At 44.1% G+C, this 23926-nt stretch overlaps 2 protein-coding genes across 3 annotated transcripts; both read left to right on the top strand.

Annotated features, from left to right (window-relative positions):
* The first annotated feature begins 1498 nt into the window (after positions 1-1498).
* On the top strand, positions 1499-11440 carry LOC310797426 (annexin A13-like). 2 transcript variants are annotated; one of them, XM_083659796.1, is made up of 11 exons: positions 1499-1637; positions 2589-2664; positions 2969-3063; positions 3233-3400; positions 5953-5986; positions 6362-6441; positions 7775-7843; positions 8551-8652; positions 9254-9329; positions 9474-9586; positions 9873-11440. In XM_083659796.1, the coding sequence occupies exons 1-11, from the start codon at positions 1623-1625 to the stop codon at positions 9990-9992; spliced, it is 948 nt and encodes a 315-aa protein (XP_083515922.1). In that variant the 5' UTR covers positions 1499-1622; the 3' UTR covers positions 9993-11440. The 2 variants fall into 2 exon arrangements, with proteins under 2 accessions (XP_083515922.1, XP_083515921.1); XM_083659795.1 differs by having other exon boundaries at positions 3230-3400.
* Positions 11441-14675: 3235 nt separating this feature from the next.
* Positions 14676-21340, top strand: LOC310796789 (uncharacterized protein; the record flags this gene model as incomplete). The annotated part of the gene is made up of 7 exons (XM_083659022.1): positions 14676-15446; positions 16373-16955; positions 17248-17302; positions 17449-17622; positions 18369-18502; positions 19205-19328; positions 20561-21340. 7 exons carry the CDS (start codon positions 14676-14678, stop codon positions 20751-20753), a joined length of 2034 nt encoding a protein of 677 aa, XP_083515148.1. The 3' UTR covers positions 20754-21340.
* Between the last annotated feature and the right edge of the window lie 2586 nt (positions 21341-23926).

Here is a 23926-nt window from a genome sequence, read left to right as displayed (position 1 = left end):
GACCAAAGCCTTTTTACCATTTACCATTGTTGTCAGCAATAGCACCTCTACAGCAACAGGCAGCCTTTCTGTCCAAACACAGTCACCTGATTTGTGCAATGCAATCAAACATGGAAGTCAGGCCAGCTTCAGTACAGTGGTGTGTGCATGACAGTGAAGATACTGGGTCCATGTTGCACAAAAATTCACCAGATAGGTAGAGATCTAATATTGGAATAAGTGTTTCAACTGATCTAGTTCTGCTTCATGCTCATCATAATAAAACAGTTGGCAAGCAATCCATCATACAGATGTTTTGATAACGATAAGTAACTATTTTACTTTATTTAACCATGGTTTTCACGTTCACACGCATTTTTCTATCAGATGGTTTTAGGCTGTTTTGACATGCAACGTTGTAACTTGCCCACTAACTGTATTGTATGCTTGATACATGTATATTGTTGCTTCAGACAGTGACAAGCTGTTGTAGCATCCACATGGGAGTATTTATATTGTACATTTATATGGTGTTGCATGTACATACCGTAAATACTCTGTTCTCAATTCTACAATAATAAATATTTATATAAAACCCCCAATCGCTGAATTTCTTTGCTGAGTCTGCAATTGTTGTTCAGGAAATTAACAATGAGGAAGTCATACACCAAAGTAAAACGTATAACAATGATTTATTAACTAAAACTATAGGACTAAACAACACAATTGTAGCAACAAGGTGTTCAGAGGGTAACCACCACAAGACATGGTGCAACACTGCCACCATGTGGAGGTTTTAGATAGGTCCTTAAAACTGACCAAGAAGATGATACAGTACTTCATTTAAACCACAACTCCAGTTCAGGGGGTTCAGGGGGGGGGGGGGTCCCCAGCAAAAGAAAAAAGGTAATAATTTATTTTCACTAGAATGGGCTACATGCACAATTCCACTACTTCCTGAAATTAGTACAGCTTCTTTATTTCCTGTCATCACTATTGGATGAACTGATTAATGTCAGGTGTGCTGCAGTCACAACAATGATCAGGCACACCTGATTAATCAGTTCATCCAATAGTGTAGGACAGGAAATAAAGAAGCTGTACTAATTTCAGGAAGTAAAGAAGTTGTGCATGTAGCCTATTCCAACAATAACCCTCCCACACCCACTCTCCTGGCCCTAACCCAGGTGTTGAGGTATTTATCGGCTGATGATGTGCCCTTGGGCACAGTGAACTTAGTCCGTCTCTCTCCCTCTTCAACATTGTAATTTTAGTAACATGTCTAAATGAGCCTGGCAATGTAGCCTGATTCTACAAGCTGAATAGCCTACAGTGTAGTGTTTGTACTGACTTGGTAATTGGACACTAGACCTGCACCTGTTCAAACAGTCGATGCCTATGCAAATAACAGTGGTTTATTCTGTTTGACTTTGCATGTGTGATGACCCTCCCAGCCCAGCCTCCCATCTCTGTTGTTAATTAATAAGCGGTGGTGACGTCAGCACTGCGCCACAGGACAGGACAGGGCTGCGTCCCTGCAGGACACGCATTCATCCACACGTCCATCCACACTATCACAGCACGACACCACGACACACAACTTTCGCTTGACATAATACCAGGAAATTCCAGTCGGGAATATCATGGGCAACGTGCAGGTAAGAAAGATTACTTTTATTCAACTTCTGTCGCAAAACGAACCATCAAACCTAACGAAAAGTCGCTAGAATATCGTTGTAATCCTGGATGGATGGACAACTAATGTGTCTATCTATGGTATTCATCATCGAGAAGGTTATGTCACTTATTTTGAATCTGAGTAGAGCAGACACACTGTAAGAGACAGTTACTATGAATATTATTGTGATTCGTCTGGGTGGTGGGGGAGAAGAGACTTTAATTGGTTGTTTTGTGAACGTGAAACTCTGCCTCTACTCTAATAGAACTTCAGTGAGGGGAGTTGGCAGCGCCAGGGCTGAGGAGGCAGCGGCAGTATGTGGAATGTGTCCTCTGTGCCGCTGATCAATAAGGCCGCATTGTGTTATGGAGGGTGGGCGAGGAGAGGAGAGGAGAACAGGGGAGGGGAGGGGGAGGCTGCATGCCGTGCAGCTCCTGTCTGCCCCATCATGACTCAGCCGGCGCAGGCTGCACCCTTTTCCTGGAGGAACAAACGGGCTGGATGCACTGTCTGTGTTTGCCAGACTAGACCAGTCTCACAATAATAGGATTATGTGTTGCAAGCATTGCAACACCTAATCCTGGTCAAATTTGTGCAGCAGTGGTAGGGTGGGCCTGGGGCTGGGGCATAATGACACCACTCCACCAGTTAGGCCTATAACAAATCTATTACACTTTTCGAAATCATACTTTATTTTAGGCTTTATCCTCTTACAATGTAGCCTATATCAGTTTGATACTACACAAGATGCAAATTATGGATTTGCATTAGAAGCATAAAGGTTGTAAACTCTATGTTGCAATAGGATATAAAAAAACAAACAGATAATCACCTTCCATAATAATTTGTAAACACATTATTCATTTGCTTAATTTGATTTATTTCATGCATTTTCAATTATGTTAAGGCCCTGTCACTATTTTTTCCCTAGCCCACCATTGTCCCATATGAGGACTTCGATGTTACAGAAGACATCCAGAACATTAGGAAAGCTTGTAAAGGTTTAGGTAAGTTCGTTTAATCAATAAGTGGATGATTGTTTTCCTCCCTCGGTATCTGCAAGTTCTAGAATATTATGGTCAAGCTATTGATTTCTCTACTCATGTGATCAAAGCATCCATTTTGTTCACCAAATAAGAGTGACTGTTGAAAAGAAGACAAAACACAGTCAATCATTCCACCTCCATATATTCCCTCAATCACAGAAAGTAGAATCCTCAAATCCAAATGGTATTTTGTATAAAAACGCATGTAATCTTAATGGTTTGAGTATTTTTTTTATTATTATTATGTGTGTATTATATTCCCCAGGCACGGATGAGGAGGCTATTATTGAAATCCTGGCCAATCGTTGTTCAGCTCAGCGTGTGGAGATCAAACAGGCCTACTTAGAAAAATATGATGATGTAAGTACCTACCTACTATTCCTACCTCATCTATCTCTCCCCCTTTATCCTTCTTCCTCTGCCTCTATTTACATGTCTCCATATATCTCTCTTCTTCTTTTTCCTTCACTGTTCCTTCCTACCCACTGTCTCACCTGACCTGACCATCTCTGTCACCACCTGTGAGGAGCTGGAGGAGGTCCTGAAGAAGGAGCTGTCAGGCAGCTTTGAGAATGCGATAGTGGCCATGTTGGACCCTCCTCACATTTACTTCGCCAAGGAGATGAGGAAGGCCATGAAGGGGGCGGGCACTGATGAAGCCGTCCTAGTGGAAATCCTGTGTGCGGCTACCAATCAGGTGGGTCAATAGCTAGTCTGACTCAGTGGAAGCAAAATAACTTTGATGACTTTTGGAACGTAAATGTGTTTTTTTAATGTGATTTTTACGCTCCCATAAACTTTTGTTAACCACAGACCTTATGATGCATTTAAGTGAAATCCCCATTCTAAAACCCCATAGACTTCAAAATATGTCATCCCTGCGGTAATCTATAGCCCATAAGATTAACCCTCAAGAGACAACCAGACAGTTTGTTTAGGGTGATTGAATGAGGTCTAATGCTGCCTTCAAGTGCTGTCAGAAAAATCGTGATTAGTTCAGTTGAGCGCACATGAAAGATACATTAAAGTGATAAATATGACTGGGAAATCAGAATTCAGACAGTAAGTTACATAGTAACAATTATGTAGCTCCACCTTGAGTTCAATGAGTGTCATTTTATGTTCCTGGGTAGTGCGTGGAATTTGCAACCCGCCTGTCTATTTTGGCGTGTTTTTCGTCTTACGGTTTTTGCTGCAGGAACACTTGAGAGAAAAATAAGAAGGAAACATTGAGAACAAAGACAATAGGGTTCCAGCAGTGGCTCGCTGCTTGGAATCCTAATGACAGGCTTGACATGGATTTTCTCCTCTTCATTCTGCCAGCGTAGCACACAGTAGCTCTGTGCTGCCTTATCCCTAAAGTAAAACACAAGACAACAAAAGCTCCATTCTGCCAGCGTAGCACACAGTAGCTCTGTGCTGCCTTATCCCTAAAGTAAAACACAAGACAACAAAAGCTCCATTCTGCCAGCGTAGCACACAGTAGCTCTGTGCTGCCTTATCCCTAAAGTAAAACACAAGACAACAAAAGCTCCATTCTGCCAGCGTAGCACACAGTAGCTCTGTGCTGCCTTATCCCTAAAGTAAAACACAAGACAACAAAAGCTCCATTCTGCCAGCGTAGCACACAGTAGCTCTGTGCTGCCTTATCCCTAAAGTAAAACACAAGACAACAGCTTAATTCTGCCAGCGTAGCACACAGTAGCTCTGTGCTGCCTTATCCCTAAAGTAAAACACAAGACAACAAAAGCTCCATTCTGCCAGCGTAGCACACAGTAGCTCTGTGCTGCCTTATCCCTAAAGTAAAACACAAGACAACAACAGCTTCATTCTGCCAGCGTAGCACACAGTAGCTCTGTGCTGCCTTATCCCTAAAGTAAAACACAAGACAACAAAAGCTCCATTCTGCCAGCGTAGCACACAGTAGCTCTGTGCTGCCTTATTCCTAAAGTAAAACACAAGACAACAAAAGCTCCATTCTGCCAGCGTAGCACACAGTAGCTCTGTGCTGCCTTATCCCTAAAGTAAAACACAAGACAACAAAAGCTCCATTCTGCCAGCGTAGCACACAGTAGCTCTGTGCTGCCTTATCCCTAAAGTAAAACACAAGACAACAAAAGCTCCATTCTGCCAGCGTAGCACACAGTAGCTCTGTGCTGCCTTATTCCTAAAGTAAAACACAAGACAACAAAAGCTCCATTCTGCCAGCGTAGCACACAGTAGCTCTGTGCTGCCTTATCCCTAAAGTAAAACACAAGAAAACAAAAGCTTCATTCTGCCAGCGTAGCACACAGTAGCTCTGTGCTGCCTTATCCCTAAAGTAAAACACAAGACAACAACAGCTTCATTCTGCCAGCGTAGCACACAGTAGCTCTGTGCTGCCTTATCCCTAAAGTAAAACACAAGACAACAAAAGCTCCATTCTGCCAGCGTAGCACACAGTAGCTCTGTGCTGCCTTATCCCTAAAGTAAGAAGATAATATGAGTCTATAGTCAATAGACCACGGCAGCACTCACAAGTAGATTTACACAAAGTTTATTCTGCACAGCAGCAACGAGACAACGGTTTCAGCCGTAGGCTATCCTCAGTGTCAAGTCTTGACAGACACTGAGGATAGCCTACGGCTGAAACCGTTGTCTTGTTGCTGCTGTGCAGAATACACTTTGTGTACATCTACTTGTGAGTGCTGCCGTGGTCTATTGACTATAGACTCCTATTATCTTCATGTTCTACTGGGCCGGCACCCTAAGGATTTAAAGACAAGAGTTGAGCGCACCATTTCTTGGACTTTATTCCTAAAGTAAAACACAAGACAACAAAAGCTTCATTCTGCCAGCGTAGCACACAGTAGCTCTGTGCTGCCTAACTGCCTTATTCCTAAAGTAAAAAACAAGACAACAAAAGCTACCTTTGGTAGAGGTCCACTCATTTCCAACCAAAAGCATTTGAATGCATGACAGGTCATGTTTATGACTTTCTATCTGAGATGCTGGAGCTTACTAGGAGCACTTGAAGGCAGCATAAAAGCAGTATTTTCACCTATTGTGTGATGGCCTCTCTTTAGTCTGTATTTGTAACCCTGTGTCTGTGTTGTCAGATTCTCTGACAGTAATTCAAGTCAAGTCAACTTTATTTATAGAGCACATTTACAACGACCAGTAGCCGACCAAAGTGCTTCACACATCGAAACAATAAAAGTATAAAAGGTTAATGGCTGACTGAATGTCTTCTTTAACCTCTCCCAACAGGACATTTTGAGATACAAGGAAGCATATGCCCAGGGTAAGTCTCTTTATCCAGTGATTCAGAGGCACATGGTCTGCCTTAGCTACCAGTTTGATGTTCCACCCATATTGGAAAGTGTGGTCAAAACATGGAATAGCAGAATCAAGATTTATATTTCTTGGGTGGGTCACTTTTGGGATGAATCACAGTAAAGTCAGTCATCTTCTCCTCTCTTGCCTTGCTGGTCAAATTGCAACTACAGTTATTCTTCTCAGAGTTCAAGTTAAACTCATAAAACTGGGTAGAATGAAAGGATTTGAGCACCGATGTTGTTGTACAGTACATCAGTTGATGATGTAGAACGATGATAAGTTTGAACAGTACCAAAGTGTAGAGTGTGGCTCTTCCTCTTACAGTATTCTTGCTTTATAGTGAATGGCCGTGACCTGGAGGAAGACATTGAAGGTGACACCAGTGGAGATGTGAGGAACCTGTTGATTGCACTACTGCAGGTAAACATGGCTTTATTTTAGCTTCATTTAGACAGGAAAGTGACTACTAGGACCTAGCAGACATATGGGAGAGCAGTTACATGGGAAAGAGGGTTACACACATAGGGTATAGACCTTTTTCACAATAGCCATTTTGACATGTCATAAGCTAAACACAGGTGTAACTGATAACATTAATTCCATTCTATTGAGGTGTTCCAGTGGCCTGGTATTGTGCATGCTGGCTCATTGGAATGGCACTGGAACACCTCGATGGAATGGAACCATCTTTAATGTTGTCAGTTACACCTGTGTTTACCCTTTTATGGCATGCCAAAATGGCTGCTGTGAAAAAGGTCTATTATCACAGTTCCGTTTTCAATAAGTGTATATAAGCCATTAGAGAAGGGAGATACACTAGTACCGCATCTTGCCTTCCCTTAATAGAAGCTGTTTGGGTAGCGCTTTAGAATACAGCCCGCAAATTAAGATCTGTACTTACAGGGTAAGTACGGGGTACCGCAACCACACCTGTAATTACAGGGTAAGTACGGGGTACCACACCTGTAATTACATGGTAAGTACGGGGTCCTACACCTGTAATTACAGGGTAAGTACAGGGTACCACACCTGTACTGTAGTTATGTAGTTACTATGTAAGTACAGGGGAATTGACATTGCTTAGAGTACAGCCCGTGCACTTACCCTGTAAGTACAGATTTGGTACCCTGTAAGTACAGATGTGGTACCCTGTACTTACAGGGTGAATTCACAACTTGTACCCCGTACTTACCCTGTAAGTACAGGTGTGGTACCCCGTACCTACCCTGTAAGTACAGATCTTGTTACCCTGTAGTCCTGTACTTACAGGGTAATTTGCGGGCTGTGTTCTAAAGCGTTACTGTTGTGTGTAGGAGTAACCGCACTACCCTTGTGAATCACCCTGGGACACTCGTCACACATCACATCATTGTTTGTCGTGCTCTGGCCTCTGTGGCGTTCCTGGCTCTCTCAGCACTCCCACTCTTGCCCACTTCCCCTCTCCTTTCCTTCTCCTTTCCTTCTCCTAGAGTCTTAGACAAACAACAGTGTCGCCCTTGTGACTCATATCCTACTGCAATCCTCATCCCAAAGACCTGCAACTCCAATTGCCCCAAAATGTTAATGTGTACCAGATGATCGTTATCGCGTTAAATGCAGGAGATTACTTTCATAATCCATCTCTTTGACCTTTCTTCCACTCTCTAAATCTCTTCCCCTCCTTCTTCTCTCTATCCATTACTTTATACCTCTGTTCCACTTTTCCTCTCCTCCATATCTCTCTCCTGTATCCCTCGCTTTTCCCCCTATCCAGGCAAGCAGGGACGAGGGCTACGAGGTGGATGAGGGTCTCGCAGAACAGGATGCCACGTCTCTGTTTGAGGTGAGCTCTCCTGGATAAAGTCTGCCTTAAATCAAAGCCCCCTATTCCTAGAATACATTAGGATTTAAGTCCTGATCTGATTTGTTTTACATCAGTCAAGTTTGTGTTCATGCAAAGTTAGCAGTTCTGTACCAGCCCAAATCAAACAAGCACAGGTTTGTTGCAATCCCACAGTGTATTCTATGTTACGCTGTTATATTTCTTTCTGAATATGAGAATAGGATTGTGGGAGTCGTGGGAAAAGGTGCAGCTAAAATGTGAAGATTTGTGCTAAAGTTACATTTTCACAATAAGACAAATATGTGTCCAGTAGTAAAAGTCTGTTAAATACAAGTTGAATTTATACAGTTTTTTGCTGTTTTCTGCGTCTTTAAAAGCCCTCCACGTCGACTCGTAGGCTGCAGAGAATAGAGGAATCATCACCACCTGTAGCCTACAAGTCTCTACGGAGGGCTTTTTCCCCTCCACCAAAAACATATCGGGCTGTATGAAACCGTTTGGGGGGGCCCTGATCACATGACTCACTCAGCAAATGAGCCTGATTGTGACTACCAAAAGATCATAGGCTCAACTGTTTAATGCCTATTTGTGTGTACAGTCCATCCCCTCTCCAGCCTGGTGCAAGCAGGTAGCCTACATTCAGTCTCTCATCCAATTAAAAGTCTCAGTAGTAATTATTTTTTGTGTGTACCTACTTACTTAACCAGGCAGGAGAAGGCAGGTTTGGCACAGACGAGTCGACCTTCAGCTACATCCTGTCACACAGGAACTACCTGCAGCTCCAGGCCACCTTTAAGGTCTATGAGTCGGTATGTAGTGGCACTTTTCAACTGTTTCCACTATTAGTATTAGTAATACCTGCCGCTCTTGTGGCGGGGGGGAAGGATGGTATGTTTTTCTAGTAATTCCCTGCTGTTTGAGGGGACTATTTTCTCATCTGTGTCACAAGGGGAGTTCAAGGTAGGACCCAACTGCAGAGCACACAGGCAGGAGACAAGGCTTTTACTGGCGTCTTCAGCAGGCAAAACACTAAACATATGTCAACACAGTAGGCTAGTGTCACATAGGCTAAAATTACAAACAAGGACTGGTAGCAAGGACTAACAAGCAACACAAGAAATTATGAATGGACAAACAGAGGACATAATAAATACTTGACCAGCAAATGAACCACATGAGGGACAGCTGGTGAGGGCGGAGCAGTCGGGAGAGGAACTGATAGGTGGAGAAAACGCAAAGAGCAGGGCAGAGCTAACGAGGGTAAATAGAGGTGTGGAGGAAAGGGCAGGCTGGGGGAGGAGCACACAAGAGGAAAGAGTCTAGTGGCCTCTGGTGGCCAGGTGTATAATGGCAGACCATGATAATCTCTGTTTATGTGATGGATTATTTTTTTGGATTCTTGTTCTACAGCTTTCAGGAACAGACATCTTGGACACCATTGACAGCGAGGCCACAGGAACACTAAAGGAGTGCTACATCACTCTGGGTACGTTTGGAAGGGATACTTTCCATTGTCCAAGTCACTACCAATGAATTGTCAAATGAGTTATCAATTTATTTTATAATGCATGCTGTGTGTCTGTGTATTTGTGTGTGTGTGTGTGTGTGTGTGTGTGTGTGTCTTCCATAGTGAGGTGTGCTAAGAACCCCCAGCTGTATTTTGCCCGACGACTCAATGCCGCCATGAAGGGAGCGGGCACTGATGAGGACACACTCATTCGCATCATCATAGGACGCTCTGAGGCAAGTTATCTTTACCAGCCATGATGACAGCGAGGCTGGTTCTCAAGTATGCAAACATCTTCGACTTTGAAATGTCATTGATAATATTGATGCTGTTGAGTGAACACTTTGAGGAATCAATCACTTAATCACCATTTTGGGGCTTTAAGGGCCTTGGATCTTGAAATTTGCTTGATTGTACCCGTTTGGATCCACGTAAAGCTCCAGTTCAAAGAAGAAAAAAACATAAAGCAAACAGAGGTGTGAGATTCTCCCATGACGGCGGCTTCATGTTGTTAACCGGCAGATTGACCTGGAGACGGTGAAGGACATGTACCTGGAGAAGTACGACGTTCCCCTCAGAGAAGCTCTGGACTGCGACTGCGGTGGAGACTTCAAACGCCTCCTGCTGCAGATCCTGCACTAAACCCTCGCTCTCCCCCCACCTCCCATATCTAATCTAACCATACCTCCAGCCTCTCCTCCTCTGTACTCACTCCTCCTCTCCTCTCCTCTCACTCCTCCTCTCCTTCACTCATTCACTTTGTCTCCATGTATGTCTCCTCTCTCTCTCTCTCTCTCTCTCTGTGACAAACAGTCAAAACTCTTTGCAGCACCGACCAAAAACAAACTCACATCATTATATTACTGTACAGTGTCTGACACATGGTGAACTTACATTAATAGTATTTACCTTTACAGTTTTGCCAAGTAAAGATAATCTCTGTTATATCATACCCAGTGGAAATTTCATAAATGTTGTACTCAAAAACCTGTATCTCATATTTGTCGTTCCTATAACAATATTATGGAAGTTAAGCATCATACTACATGTAACATACAGTTATCCAAATAGTGTTCAAGTTGCTATAGCACTTAATTCACCATTAGCAGCTTTACAATCTTTTTGTCTGTAGTCCGCTGCTTGGCGCTCATCCCAAAGCTACAGAAATGACAAAGCTGCTGCTGCTTGAACATTCATACAGCCTCTTATTATTACCACTTCATCATCTCTCTCTCTCTCGTCTCATCCATCTCTCTCTCGCTCGTCTCATCCATCCATCTCTCTCTCTCTCGTTTCTTCCATCTCTCTGTCGCTCATCTCATCTCATCCATCCCTCCATCTCTCTCTCGTCTTACTCTCCGTGTTGCACGCTGAGATTAGATGGGCACCAGCGTCATTCCTATCCGCCACAGAGATGCCTTGTACGAGATAATGATAGCGATGCAATTTCCTTTCTTCTGCTGTGACACTCAACACTCAAGTGCCGAATAATAATCACGTCGGACCTCAATGATCTGAATAACACAGGACCTGAAATAATACATGACTGCATTATTACAATACCCACTGTCAAAGGCCAAAACTCTGAAATTGGCTATACATTATGGGCTTTTATATGTTGTTTTGATTCTGTTTGTTTTTTAACTCAGACCGGTGACTATCTGTTCATTGCAAGTCACATTTTTAATCACAGCCTGCCCTTTTCTCACATTTACACACTTTGTTAGACAACTGCCTTTTTTCTATAGATATCCAGCAATAGACATTTACTAGTGTTAATGTCCTACTGTATGAGCTCATTGTGTATTTAAGGCAATTAGAAGAAGACACTAATATTGAACAATAAGTAAGCTATGCTTATTAACCCCCAAAGTACAATCACAGATAATGGCCATGCTGTATGTATTTATTAAAACAAATTGTAGCTTACCTTAACTATTTATAGTAAACCAAGATTAATAGAAACTACTGTAATATGCTGCCGTATTGTCACATAGCAGGTTGATACACTGACATGAATGTCAGCATTAACCCACTCTAGTGAAATGCAAAAAATATGTGGTATCATGATGATAATAAATAAATTATATCTGCATTATAACTCTGTCATGTTGTATTCTCTATATCCTGTAGATGGCAGTACTGTATCACTGTAAATTCATTTGAGTCTTGCTGGAAATAATAGAAAAGAATGATGTTTAATTGCAGGGACCAATTTGTTCAAGGATTCTTTTACACTACTAGTGCAGTGCCCGTTCGCCTTGCCCGCTGCTGCACAGAGCACTTTTCTCTTCTTCATTAATATTGAGCGTGTCCAAATTGCACCAAATCCAACACAGCAATACATCCGGCAAGTGTGAAGTAGGTCGACGAACGGTTCTCAAGAGACACGCCTCAAAGTCCGTCAGTCCATGAGTGTGGACATTGAGATTGGGCCGTGCACTGAATAAAACGGAAGAGTCAGAAAAAATCTAAGTGTGTTTATCGGATTTCTTATAATCCAATAACGGCCTTTGTTTATCCAATAAAGCATAATCGGACTGTGCTGTTTACATGGCCACTTGATTCATTTGGTAAATCCAGAAATAAGATAATGATCGGTTTCAGTGACACGTAAGACTACTCCATATTTAGTTCACAAAATTGGGGCAGTGTTTGGAGAAGCGAGCTTGTGACTGGAAGGTCATCGGCTCAATCCCCGGGAGCGGCAGGCTAAATCTGTCTGGAAAAAGTGAAAAGGCAGCGCTTGCGCCTCCCTCATTACCACCACCGAGGTGCCCTTGAGCAAGGCCCCCAACCCCAACTGCCGCAGTGGAGCTGATCAGTGGCCAGCAGATCAGACTGTGGTTGTACTGGTCAGCTTCCAGGTATGAATGCGTGTGTGAATGTGAACAGGGCACTCCTGAAAAAGAGAGCATTGCTCTCAGTGAGACTCCCCCTGTATAGGCCTAAATAAAGGTTAAAAAAGGGGGGGGGGCAGTAGTATTTGCCCATTGTCACTTAACTTCTGCAGTTCTGCTGCTTGACTTCAGGGACTAAGGATCATAATGAAATTAACATTTCATTTAGCCACAGAAGAGGTCTCCTGTCGGTCTGGGCTCAGTGGCTCAGTGGTTAGCACTGTTGCCTCACAGCAAGAATATTTTGGGTTCAAATCTCCACTCTGGTCCTTTCTGTCTGGAGTTTGTGTGGGTTTCCTCTTGCAGTCTAAAGACATGCTGTGTTTATCGCAATATAATTTAGTACTTTGATGTTCGACTCCTATTTCAGATCCCGGCTGACTGTTGAGCCCAGGAAGCGAAAGGACTCCACAGTGTTGACTGAGGAGTCACCCAGGGTGATGGGGGTAGGTGGGGCTGCGTTCTTCCTGTAGTCCACAACCATCTCCACTGTCTTTTGGGCATTGAGCTCCAGGTTGCTTTGATTGCACCAGGTCGTCAGGTGGTCGATCTCCTGCCTGTATGCAGTCTTGTCACCATTAGAGATGAGATCAGCTTGGCAGACTGATGGCTGGAGGTGCAGCTGTTGGTGTATCAGGGAGAAGAAGTAGGCCTATGGAGAGAGGATCCTGGGAAGCTCTGTATACATACTACACATTATATTACCTATTCCATCCACACATGGAAATTGGATAACTATTCTCTCACCTTGCAAAGGGTTTCTTTTGTAAATTGTCTCTTGAAGTTCGAACAGCTGATTTGCAGCAGATAGTGTAGGCCAGAGTGTGCCTTATATCATTAGGCTATTTGTGGGCAGATGATTGCAAATATAGTGCATGCATATATATTCAAGATGGCGGAACATTTTTAAGAAGAAGTAGTAGTAGTTGAAGTTGGCAGCTATGCAGCTAATCACTTTATGATACAACACCGGCCCGTAACACTCAAGACAAACGGCAGGTGGCGGTACATCAAACTGAAGACACCGTGAGGAGGAGAAGAAGAAGCTGCGGAAGTAAACATCAGCTTCTCCTGCCCTCTTCTAAAGAAAGTGCAACAAACAACAAACAAAAGGCTTTTGTAGACGTGCGGTGTCTGAAATAACGTGACAGCGTTATAACATAATAACGTTCCGCAGTATCGACTCTTAATGGATTATGGTTGGACTACAATCGTAAGTTTTGCGAGGTTAAACTGTGCTGTGGGGTTGCCGAGCCGTTAGCAGGCTAAGGTTAGCCACCCCGCTGTGTTTACACCGCGTTTATTTTAACGCTAACGTGAATTCATTGTGACTAAGCAGTTTCGTTAAACTGCAGTAAGGACTGTCTGGAGCTGTATAGGCTGCCTCTCTGCTGGAAACATGGAGGTATAAAAAGAACTGGCTCTGGAATACCCCGGCGTCAGAGCTGCTAACGTTAGCCGTGTGAGGTCACTGAGGTGAGAGCTCAGAGTGATATGTCATGAGTCAAACCAGAGGTACGCAACATTGCCCTACTCAGGAGCCACATTGACAAAAGATTAATAAAAATAAATCTTTGCGAGAGCCACAATCCAAAAAAGTCCCTTTCCTCCATTTATTATTTATTTATTTATTCAAGTCAAGTCAAGTTTATTTGTATAGCACATTTCATACACAGAGGCAGCAGTTCAAAGTGCTTCACATAAAATGGATGACATAAGAAAATAAAAAAAAGAGGATAAAATAGACATATCACAACAGCTTTGACTTTATACTGTAGTTTGGACACCAAGCATACCCTCTTCTGGTACCTTGCATCTTCTGTTGCCCGTACTTCATTTATTTATTTATTTATTTATTTATTTATTTATTTATTTATGTATGTATTTATTTATTTTAAGTAGGACTTAAAAGCCACAACTACCCATGAAGGAGCTGCTTGTGGCTCTAGCCTTGGGTTGAGTATGACTGGTCTAAACTCTAAAGCAAGTCTAAACTATAGTCCCCCCAGGATTTCGCTGCGCTTTTCGGTGGTTGTGATAAAGAATGCTGGATTTTCAGATCAATAGTTTTAATGGATATTTAGTAATGGAGAGATTTGTTAATTGTTTCTTGTCAGTGGTGTCATCGTTTTAACTGTATTTGATTATGTTGCTTTGGCTTTATGGCATGAGTCTTTACTCTTTTCTTTTCCTGAGTTTAAAGACCGCATTACAGTAAAGTGATGTACTTTCCTAACCTTACCAGGCTGTTCTATTATTTGCCTTTAGGCAGTTAGTCATTATAAATCTCATTGTGTAAATATTTGAGTGAAAGCGCCAATAGTCATCCCTACAGTAATTGTTGCAATATCGATATTGAGGTATTTGATTTTGTCCATCATCGCCCAGCCCTAGTGCAAGCATGTGTGTGCAGCAGTGAAACAACATGATGCATAGTCTGCTGCAGAAGTACCGGAACATCAGCCCAGTGACGTTGCAACTGGGGGGCCCGGGAGGCACAATCGTGGCTTCCCAGTTCTACTGCAGCGAGGTGGGTGGGGTCTCGATGGGTGGGCTCTTCAAGCACGGCAGCCTGGCAGAGGCCTTCCTGGTGGAGGTGTACCGCTGCAAGCTGTGCCGGTTCACTTGTGGCCTGAAGAGCGCCATCCACTTCCACCTAGAGCTGGACCACCCCCCAGCTCTGCCCTGTGGGCCTCCTCCAGGTGGGGATTCTCCTTATCGTCTGGAGCCAAGCAGGGAGCCAGAGCGTAACGACGAGCCGGAGCCGAGCACCAAGCCGGAGCCGAGCAACGAGCCGGAGCCGAGTGGGGAGCCGGAGCCAAGCAACGAGCCAGAACCGAGCGAGGAGCCGAGCAACGAGCCAGAGCTGAGCGGGGAGGCGAGCAATGAGACCGAGCCGAGCGAGGAGCCGAGCAACAAGCCAGAGCTGAGCGGGGAGGCGAGCAACGAGCCAGAGCTGAGCGGGGAGGCGAGCAACGAGACGGAGGCGAGCAACGAGACGGAGGCGAGCAACGAGCCAGAGGCGAACAGGGAGCCAGAGCCAAGCAGCGAGCCGGAGCCGAGCAGTGAGCTGGTGCGCGGTGAGGATGAAGACTCGCTGGACCGCATCACACCCTTCCTGCTGCACATGTGCGGCAACATCAGCCTGAGCTGCAGCGCAGGGGACACCGCGCTGCAGGTTGCACACACCTGTGAGGTATGAAGTAGGAATGCAATGGGTCACAAAACTGACGGTTCGTATCCGGTTTAAATTCATGGATCGGATCAATTTTCGGGGAGGTAAATTAATTTAAAAATTTACTACCCTGGCTTTAAAAAAAATCTTTATTGAAAAAACAAACATACAAACAGTGAAGACATGCTCAGCATAATTCTATACTAATTGTATACCCTTTTAACATCAGCAGTACGCAAAGCTGTGGTCTTTATTTCCATAGTAAATTTAATGTTTTTATCGTGTAAAGTGGAAGGAGGGGAGCCCTTCAAGTGTGGCCACCCTCGGGTACCACACTGTGTTAATCCGGGCCTGACTGTATGTAACTTTATTTTGTATAAATAATTATTAATTAATTATTAATTATATTTTTCCCCAATTGAGCACTTGCCCCCCAAAATGTCTGTGCACGCCACTGCATTTAAATAAAGTACTGTTATAATTAAAGTCAAATTAACTACTGTTATGGTAAAGTTAAATTAAGAGCTGTTAAATGATAAAGTTAAATATAGTACCATTATAATGAAATGAATCAAAGCGGGCCGGAACCACTGGTGCTTTTATTCTGAAGCACCCAGCTTCTTGGGGGAAGTGTTGATGTAGCCTAGTTGCTGTGAACTTTAAGCTTCCAGTCAACAGACATTCGGACAAGTTAGTTGTTTGATTGTCCCCCACCGTGATGTAGATCCGCCCTTGGGTCAGTCCCATTCATTGTCAATGCCGCCCCTTAGCAGCACAAAGTCAACATTGCATTGTGACTATGACTAACTAACAGACGGATGGAGACCGATCCATAGCCACCCCTCCACAGTCTGGAGCCCTGTGCTTTGGAAAGGTCAAGTCTCTTTTGGTTTTTATATATTTATATTTCTGAGTAATGCTTCAATGAACTGACGTCTGCCCCGCAGGTGAGCACACTGTTTGAGGAGGAGGAAGAGTCCAGCATCTTCCCACTGAAGGATCTTCGCTGTCCCGCCTCCCCCACCATCACCCAGGAGGAGACGGCGCAGTCCGCCCACCTCATGACCCTGGGACTGTGTCGTATCTCCGCCTCCAGGCCGCCCGCCCCTCGGCCGTTCCCGCCTGCCGGCCCGGCGCCCGACTCTGCACAGCCGCCGCCCGGCACTCCGAAATTGAGCGGGACGGAGGCGAGGAAGCGGAGTCTGCCGTGCCTCTTGTGCCCTCTGACCTTTCCCTCCAGGCGGCTGCTGCGCGCCCACGTCAGGTCGCACCGCGCCGACGGTGGCTTCGGCTGCCCGCGGTGCGGATGGAGCGCCGGCGGCTGGGAGGAGATGGAGCCGCACTGGAGGAGCCGCTGTGGGAGAAAGAGGAGGAGGAAGGAGGAGCAGAAAGAGGAGAAGAAGAAGAAGAACAAGGCGGCGTCCCGGCCGTTCAGCTGCCGGCTCTGCCTGCGCACGTTCAGGAGCGCCGCGTCGCGCCACGCTCACCAGCACAAACATGACGGCTGCATTCAACGCAGACAGTACAGAGGTCAGACCGCCTTCATCTGCAGGATTAGTGAATGAATGAATGAATTTACTTAAGACAGTTGTTAAAAACACACAGTGAACAGATAGAATCCATACACCAGTATTAAAATGGTTGAGTAATAAAAACAGAATAAAGTTCATGGCTTGTTTCCGTTGTGGTCCTCATTTGTAAAAACAATCAGAGGTCGGCACAGCAGGACCCATCCAAGACATGAAACAGCAACATCACAAACAACAAAGACATAGTGATAATAGTAACGATAATGATGATAATAATAATTTACTCCCATCAGGAAGATCCAGCGACAGACTGAAAGGTAGCATTGGAAACCGGTCAGAACTCGACAGGTAGGAGACAAACTGATAGTGAGTACATACATGCACACTAACATTCCACTATTATCCCGAATATGACAATAATAATACAATATCTATACTATAATGGCATACTGTATGTATACACTGAGGCATGTTTGTGCTGGTTTCCACTCCAGTGAAACTAGTAGAGCAGAGTCCGGTTCACTGGAGAGCGGTGGCGGTGTGCTGCACGGCGCCAGAGGTACGAAGAAGAAAAGAGTGAGAGATGAGGAAGAAGAGAATGAGGCAGAGGAGGGGCAGTCTGCGGACGCCGGAGAGAAGACGGACCTCTGCTGCCCGCTGTGTCACAGGTAACCATGATGACTTCATTACCCACAAACCCCCCTGTGCATCATCCTCTTAGTGTATTCGTGTGTGAGTGAGTTTTATTTATTATTATTTTTTAAGCTATGATGTTTAATGTTGTGTCTGAATCGGTCGGTTGGTCGATCGTTCACTACATGACCAACATAGCAGAGGGAGTGAAGGAGCGAGCCGTTACACAGCTTCTCCCTCTCCTCTCGCCTCTCGTTGAAAAGTGTGATGCTGTGATGTTGACTGCAACCCGGGCTTGGTTTTTACGCACACATAGCTCATCTCCCGCTGCTGAATACATCTCTCTTGCTCTCTCTCATCTCAGCTAAAAGACGCACTACAGATGCACTATAGTACAAAAATGGGCTTTATAAAGGTTGTCGTATCTGCCGTTTCTGACCAGCAAAACGTAAAATGCATTGCCTTCTATTTAATTTCTTTTCAGCTCCAACTGCCAGTTCCTACTTGCGCACGTCTTGAATTGTGCTTTGCAGGTTAATTGGTTACAATTAAATTAGACCTTTAAATTAGCAAACTAAAATGTTTTAGCCTTGGGCCTTCTAATTTTGCAGGGCAGCCAAACTTGAGTAAATGTCTTGGATACAATTCTTTCTTAGAGGGTCAGGATAACATACTTTTAACAGCGTGTTTATGATAAAGTACTAATTGTTACCAGCTTAATCTTGAAGGCGTGGTGAAGTGTTGGGCAGAGTGTGATGACACTGTGAGCTTTCCTCCACAGGAAGTTGTCCACCAAGCTGACGCTGCGGCGCCACATGGGAATCCACCGAGGAGAGAAACCCTTCCACTGCCCCACCTGCAGCTACAGCACCAGACTGAAGGCCTCACTGCTGCAGCACCTCCGCACACACACTGGTGGGTCAGACATCACACACACACACACACACACACACACAGTTGGGTTGCAAATTTCGTGGATTTTCCTTAACCATTGAACACGTTAAGATTCAATAGTCGCTTAATCATTAAAAACAACAAAAAGCGCACAGCTTCTCAATGCGGCTTTGTAATTGTACCTCTTGACAGGAGGCTATAGCCTGGTTCAATGTAGTTCAGTAGCTTACCAAATCCCTCACCGTCCACCACGTTCATCGGCATCATGTCCTTTTCCACCATAAAGAGTTATTGTCTCTGCACGCACATCACTACAGCCTCTTCTAGCTAGTTTGTTTGGAGGACATTGTTCCACTTTTGTGTTGCACTGCAACAGACGGGAGCTGACTTTTCAGGTGGTACAACATTGACGATGTACTGGAGCTGTATTTTAGAACGGCATCGCAATATTTCACATTTCACATTCTCCTTTTTTACTGTGTACTGGTAGGTGTAATGCTCTGCTGGTACAGTATAACATTTTATATACAGTATGCGAACTCCGGAGAAATGATACGCAAAACACAAAATGTATTAACTGATTACTCAGTTAATACATTTTTAATTGGTTACATTTGGCTAATCATTAACAGCCCGAACACACCCATCCACTGAGCTGAGAGTGATGATCTGTGTGTGTGTGTGTGTGTGTGTGTGTTCGTGTGTTCGTGTGTTCGTGTGTAGGAGAGAAACCCTACAGATGTTCTGAGTGTTCCTACGCCTCCATCGACCGCAGCTCTCTGCTCAGACACTCCAGGACACACAGCCAGGAGAAACCCTACTGCTGCCAGTACTGCCAATACAGCAGGTACACACATGCGCATGCGTAGGGATGTACCGTAGTATTATTATAATATTCCTACAGTATTCCTATAATATTCCTATAGTAATCTTATAATATTCCTATAGTATTCCTATAATATTCCTATAGCCATAACACAGTAGTGCTGTATTTTATCCTGTTGACTGGCAAAATACAGCGTCCAGTTTAAAGCCATACTGTAGTCTAACCAACTATACCGGTCATACCATTTAGCCGGAAAACTCCTGCTCTTTCCACTGAATGTTTGGGTGACTGGGAAGGGAAAGCACGCAATTTGGGCTGGCATGCAGTTCGTCTACTGCCGACTCGTGCAGAAAGATCTGTAGAGTTAGCCATTTCTGCGTCCTCTAATTCTGTCACCGAGGGGAGGGTGATGGAGAAACATCCTCCTCAGCTGTTGTAGGCCTTGTCCAAGGTCTTTTGAAAAAGTTAAACAGCGAACTCAGTTTAATTTTGATAAACTTGCAGCTATTTCTAGCATTAGCTGTAGGCGTTGAATTGTTTACTATTTCACACGGCTAATCTGAGCATGTCTCAACTTTTAAAAATTTGATTGGTAGGGGGGCAATGATGATGGTGGTTATTTTTTGACGAAAATAATTTAAAATGTATTTAAACATTTAAAATTATTATAATAGCCTAAGTTTCAAGCAAAGCATTTTAGTAAGTATGTAGGGATGTAACGGTAACCGGTTTTAACGATAACCATGATAAAATTCCTTATGATAACCGTACTGTTTCAAATTTTCATTATCATTAAAACCGTGGTACCCGTGATTACCGTGGTACCGTGGTTACAGTGCTTTGAAAAACATGATAAATACTGTCCATCATCAACCAAAGTTGGCAACAGTCTCCCAGATGCAAACGTGCAGCCTTGGAGAAATGATTTCAGTGAGTGTATCAATCATTTTTGGGTCTGAGTTTTCAATATAAGACGGTGTAAAATGATTTCAGTGAGTCTTTCAGTACTTTTTGAACATTTTTAGCAATTTTCTTACGAATACCATGATAATACAATAACCGTGATCATTTTGGTCACGATAATCGTGATGTGAAATTTTCATACATCTCTATAAGTATGTAAAATTCATTCTGTAGCTGATATTTGGGTGTGCCAGCTGCATCTTTGGGTGGCACAGCCACAGGCACACCCGTGGTTATGCCATTGACACACACACATAGAGAGACACACACACCCCTCTGCTGTGTTGCAGTATTCAGAAGAAGAGTTTGGACCTTCATGCTCGCCGTCATCACACCGGCGAGGTGTTTCCATGCCAACAGTGTGAGTATTCCAGTCCAGACCGCCAGCTGCTGCTGCGCCACATCCGCAAGCACCACACCTCCTCCCAGCATGCCGCGGGGCAGCGGAGCTCCGCCTCTGCTTCTGATGAAAAGACGGATTAAAACCATAGACTCAGACTGTATAAAAATTATGGACGTAACCACCGTGATGTCACCCATTAGTTTGTGGACTCCCGTTTTGAAGCCTCCTCAAGTTTGGCATTTTGGCCACCTTGGTTTTTGTTGGAGCCATATTGACCATGTGACCATATTTGAATGAATGCTATTGGTCCGTGACGGCGAGCTGCGTGCATTTTCCCAGTGACTCTGCTGAGCACATAAGCTGAGTTGAACCACATCTGCTAACAGTAGTAGTAATACTCTGTAGCTTGGGACACTTGTACTTTGTAACTATTGTGTGAGCTTCTTTGTTACTTTTACCTGCCTGGGGCGGCTGTAGCTCAGGAGGTAGAGCGGGTCGTCACTAATCGCTTTGGATGAAAGAGGTCGGTGGTTCGATTCCCGGCTCCTCCAGTCTGCATGTCGAAGTGTCCTTGCAAGATACTGAACCCCAAATTGCTCCTGATGGTGTGCCAGCACCCTGCGTGGCAGCTTGCCACCATCGGTGTATGAATGGGTGAATGTACCTACTGATTGTAAAGCGCTTTGGATAAAAGCGCTATATAAATGCAGGCCATTTACCATTTAGCTGCGAGAATAAGATTTTTGTGTGTGGATAAACTGAATATTATTTGATCTATTCCACCACTGCCTGAATTCCAAATAGCCACTTATTTTTTAGTTAGACACATTTTTATGTTCATATAATAGTGAGTTCTGTGCCCGGAGCATCCTCCCAGCTTTGCCTTTACGGAAAGCCTCCCCCCAAAGTGCCAGCAGACAATTTATTTCAGTGTCTGTCCAAGGGCTGTTCGCTTTATTGTCCTCTATGTCCACACCACTAAAAGTTCTTTCATATAGCGCACACTTTGCTGCACTTCTGTCACTCTGGATTTGACATTGTACTTTTGTTCCAGTCAGCCAGTCACATCCAGCGTCACATCACAGAGGGGCGGTGCCGGTGCTTAGTGCTTTTTTTAACATCTGTTTATTGGTATTTTTTGTCAAAATGTATTCACCAAATTGCCACCAAATTCGAGACGGCACTTCCTGAGCTTCCCAGCGACACACTTGCCAAGTGTGAAGCAGACTTTTGCTGGTTTCTTTGGCTTGTTGGTTGGTTTAAAATACATGCTACAGCATGTTGGTTTATGGTACATTCATTGCTAATGCCTGCTACACGTCGCATTTAAAGTCAAATGAGTTAAATCCAGTTCATTGCAATTCATAGCAACATAGCAACTAACTGGGTGTTCAGAGGGCAACTACCACAAGACATGGTGCAACACTGCCACCATGTGGAGGTTTGAGACAAGTCCTTAATTATTATGTCCGCCAGGCGAGAATCGCCGGGAAGAGATCCTGTTTTTGGCCGTGTGTGTGTGTGCTTGTGTGCGTGTTGCGCATATGTTGTATGTCCTTTTCCCTGCTGAATCATATTCCGTTTGTTGTGTAACAATCTAATTTCTCCATGGGGATCTCATCTTATTCAAATTGTCTGATCTGGATCTGTCCATGTTGCATGTGATTGGCCTATTTGTTACAAACACTGCCTCTTCCATGTGCACTCATAGCTGGATAGGTCAATCCTGGGTTTACAGAGCCAGTCGATAACTAGCTATGTAGGACCAGTTATCTGGATTGCTAATGTTAGGCTTAGTGAAGCTGGATTAGTCAAAGCTGCCCTGACTTTGTTGAACTTGCTTGTAGTACATCAGGGCTTTTCAAAGTCTGACACTGCGGGTCTCGCCTCGGACAAAGCCTGTCCATTGGTGCATTACTCTCACCAAAATAACAGCAGTAGCAGAATGACATTGCCGCCCCGGAACCATCCCGGAAAATAATTTCAACCGTTTCAACCCCCCACCCACGAACCCGCAAAGATATTAGCTCACAGTACTATAAGTGCCCTTCAGTGTGTACAAAAATCCACTGGAGGGAAGTTGCCCCTCTGAGGTCTGCTGTGAAGGCTGTAGATCTGGGGAGGAAGATGGAGACAACCGTCATGTCTACAGCATAAAGGTGTGGACTAACTACATCATAACTACAGGCAGCTGACAATCGCCACTTTGTGAATTTTCAAAGTGACATGAGGCAACTTAACTGTTTGAAAGTTGAAATAATGGGTGCCTGAACTGGAAGGGGATTTTAATCTGTCAAGGGCAAGTGTCTCAAAAATCATGACAACATATCCCAAACAGGGAATAATACATGGACGCTTGAGGTGATGGTTACTAAACACCACAGAACTGCAGTCTTAAATACTGCATTGAATCATTGAATCAACACTTCTCTGACAGCAGAAGTGCATTATGAGCTTCACAATCTTTATGTCTGGAAATACATAAAAAATTAGCACATCTATCTATCTGAGCTAGGGCTCTGTTTGTTTGTCTGTTTGTCTGTCCGTCCCACTGATGACATCATCTCGAGCAATTGTGATGTCATCAGTGATGTCACTCGAGCAATTGTGATGTCATCAGTGATGTCATAAATCCTTCCTGGCTCACCCTATATAAGTGGAAGCAGTGTGTCTTTTTACACGCAAGCAGCCAGTCCCATAAAACACCACCAGCAAGCATCCAGTCTGTCCATAAGACGAAAAAGCAGCTCCTGCTGGTACATCAGTTGTGTGACCCCACAGACCTGCAGCGCTAACATCAACTCCACCAGTACCTCATCCACGCTACAACAGTGAGGCAACAGGCAAGTAACTACTACTTTTGTTTGTGAATATACTGATTCCTACTTGTATTGTTGTGAGATGCCTCGCACCAAAAAACGGAATCAGATGATGAAAAAGCTACATGCTGCAAAGAAACCTGAACCTGCTATGAATCCCTTAGTTTTAGCTATGCAATGTTCTAAGCAGACTGGATGGCATGCAGCAGAAGCAGATGATAGAACGCTCATCCATAAGAGACTTGAGACTTGACTTGGACTTGTGACCAAAGACGTGAGACTTGACTTGGAGTATAGATAAAAGACTTCAGCCTTGACTTGGGGACTCTAGCTCAAAGCCTTGAGACTTGCCCGGCCACGACCCATTGCTGTGCAGCAGCTATAATTGTTTATTTATGTTTGTTTATTGTTTATTTGCACAAAGAAAATGAATAACAACAGATAGTACCTTAGAAAGTATCTTAATTAGTAGTAAGCTATTAGCTAACTAGTAA

This window comes from Poromitra crassiceps (genome assembly GCF_964638095.1).
Source record: "Poromitra crassiceps genome assembly, chromosome: 23".
NCBI lineage: Eukaryota > Metazoa > Chordata > Actinopteri > Beryciformes > Melamphaidae > Poromitra > Poromitra crassiceps.
The sequence above is the reverse complement of the archived record's forward strand: the minus strand, read 5'-3'. Positions and strand labels throughout refer to the sequence as shown.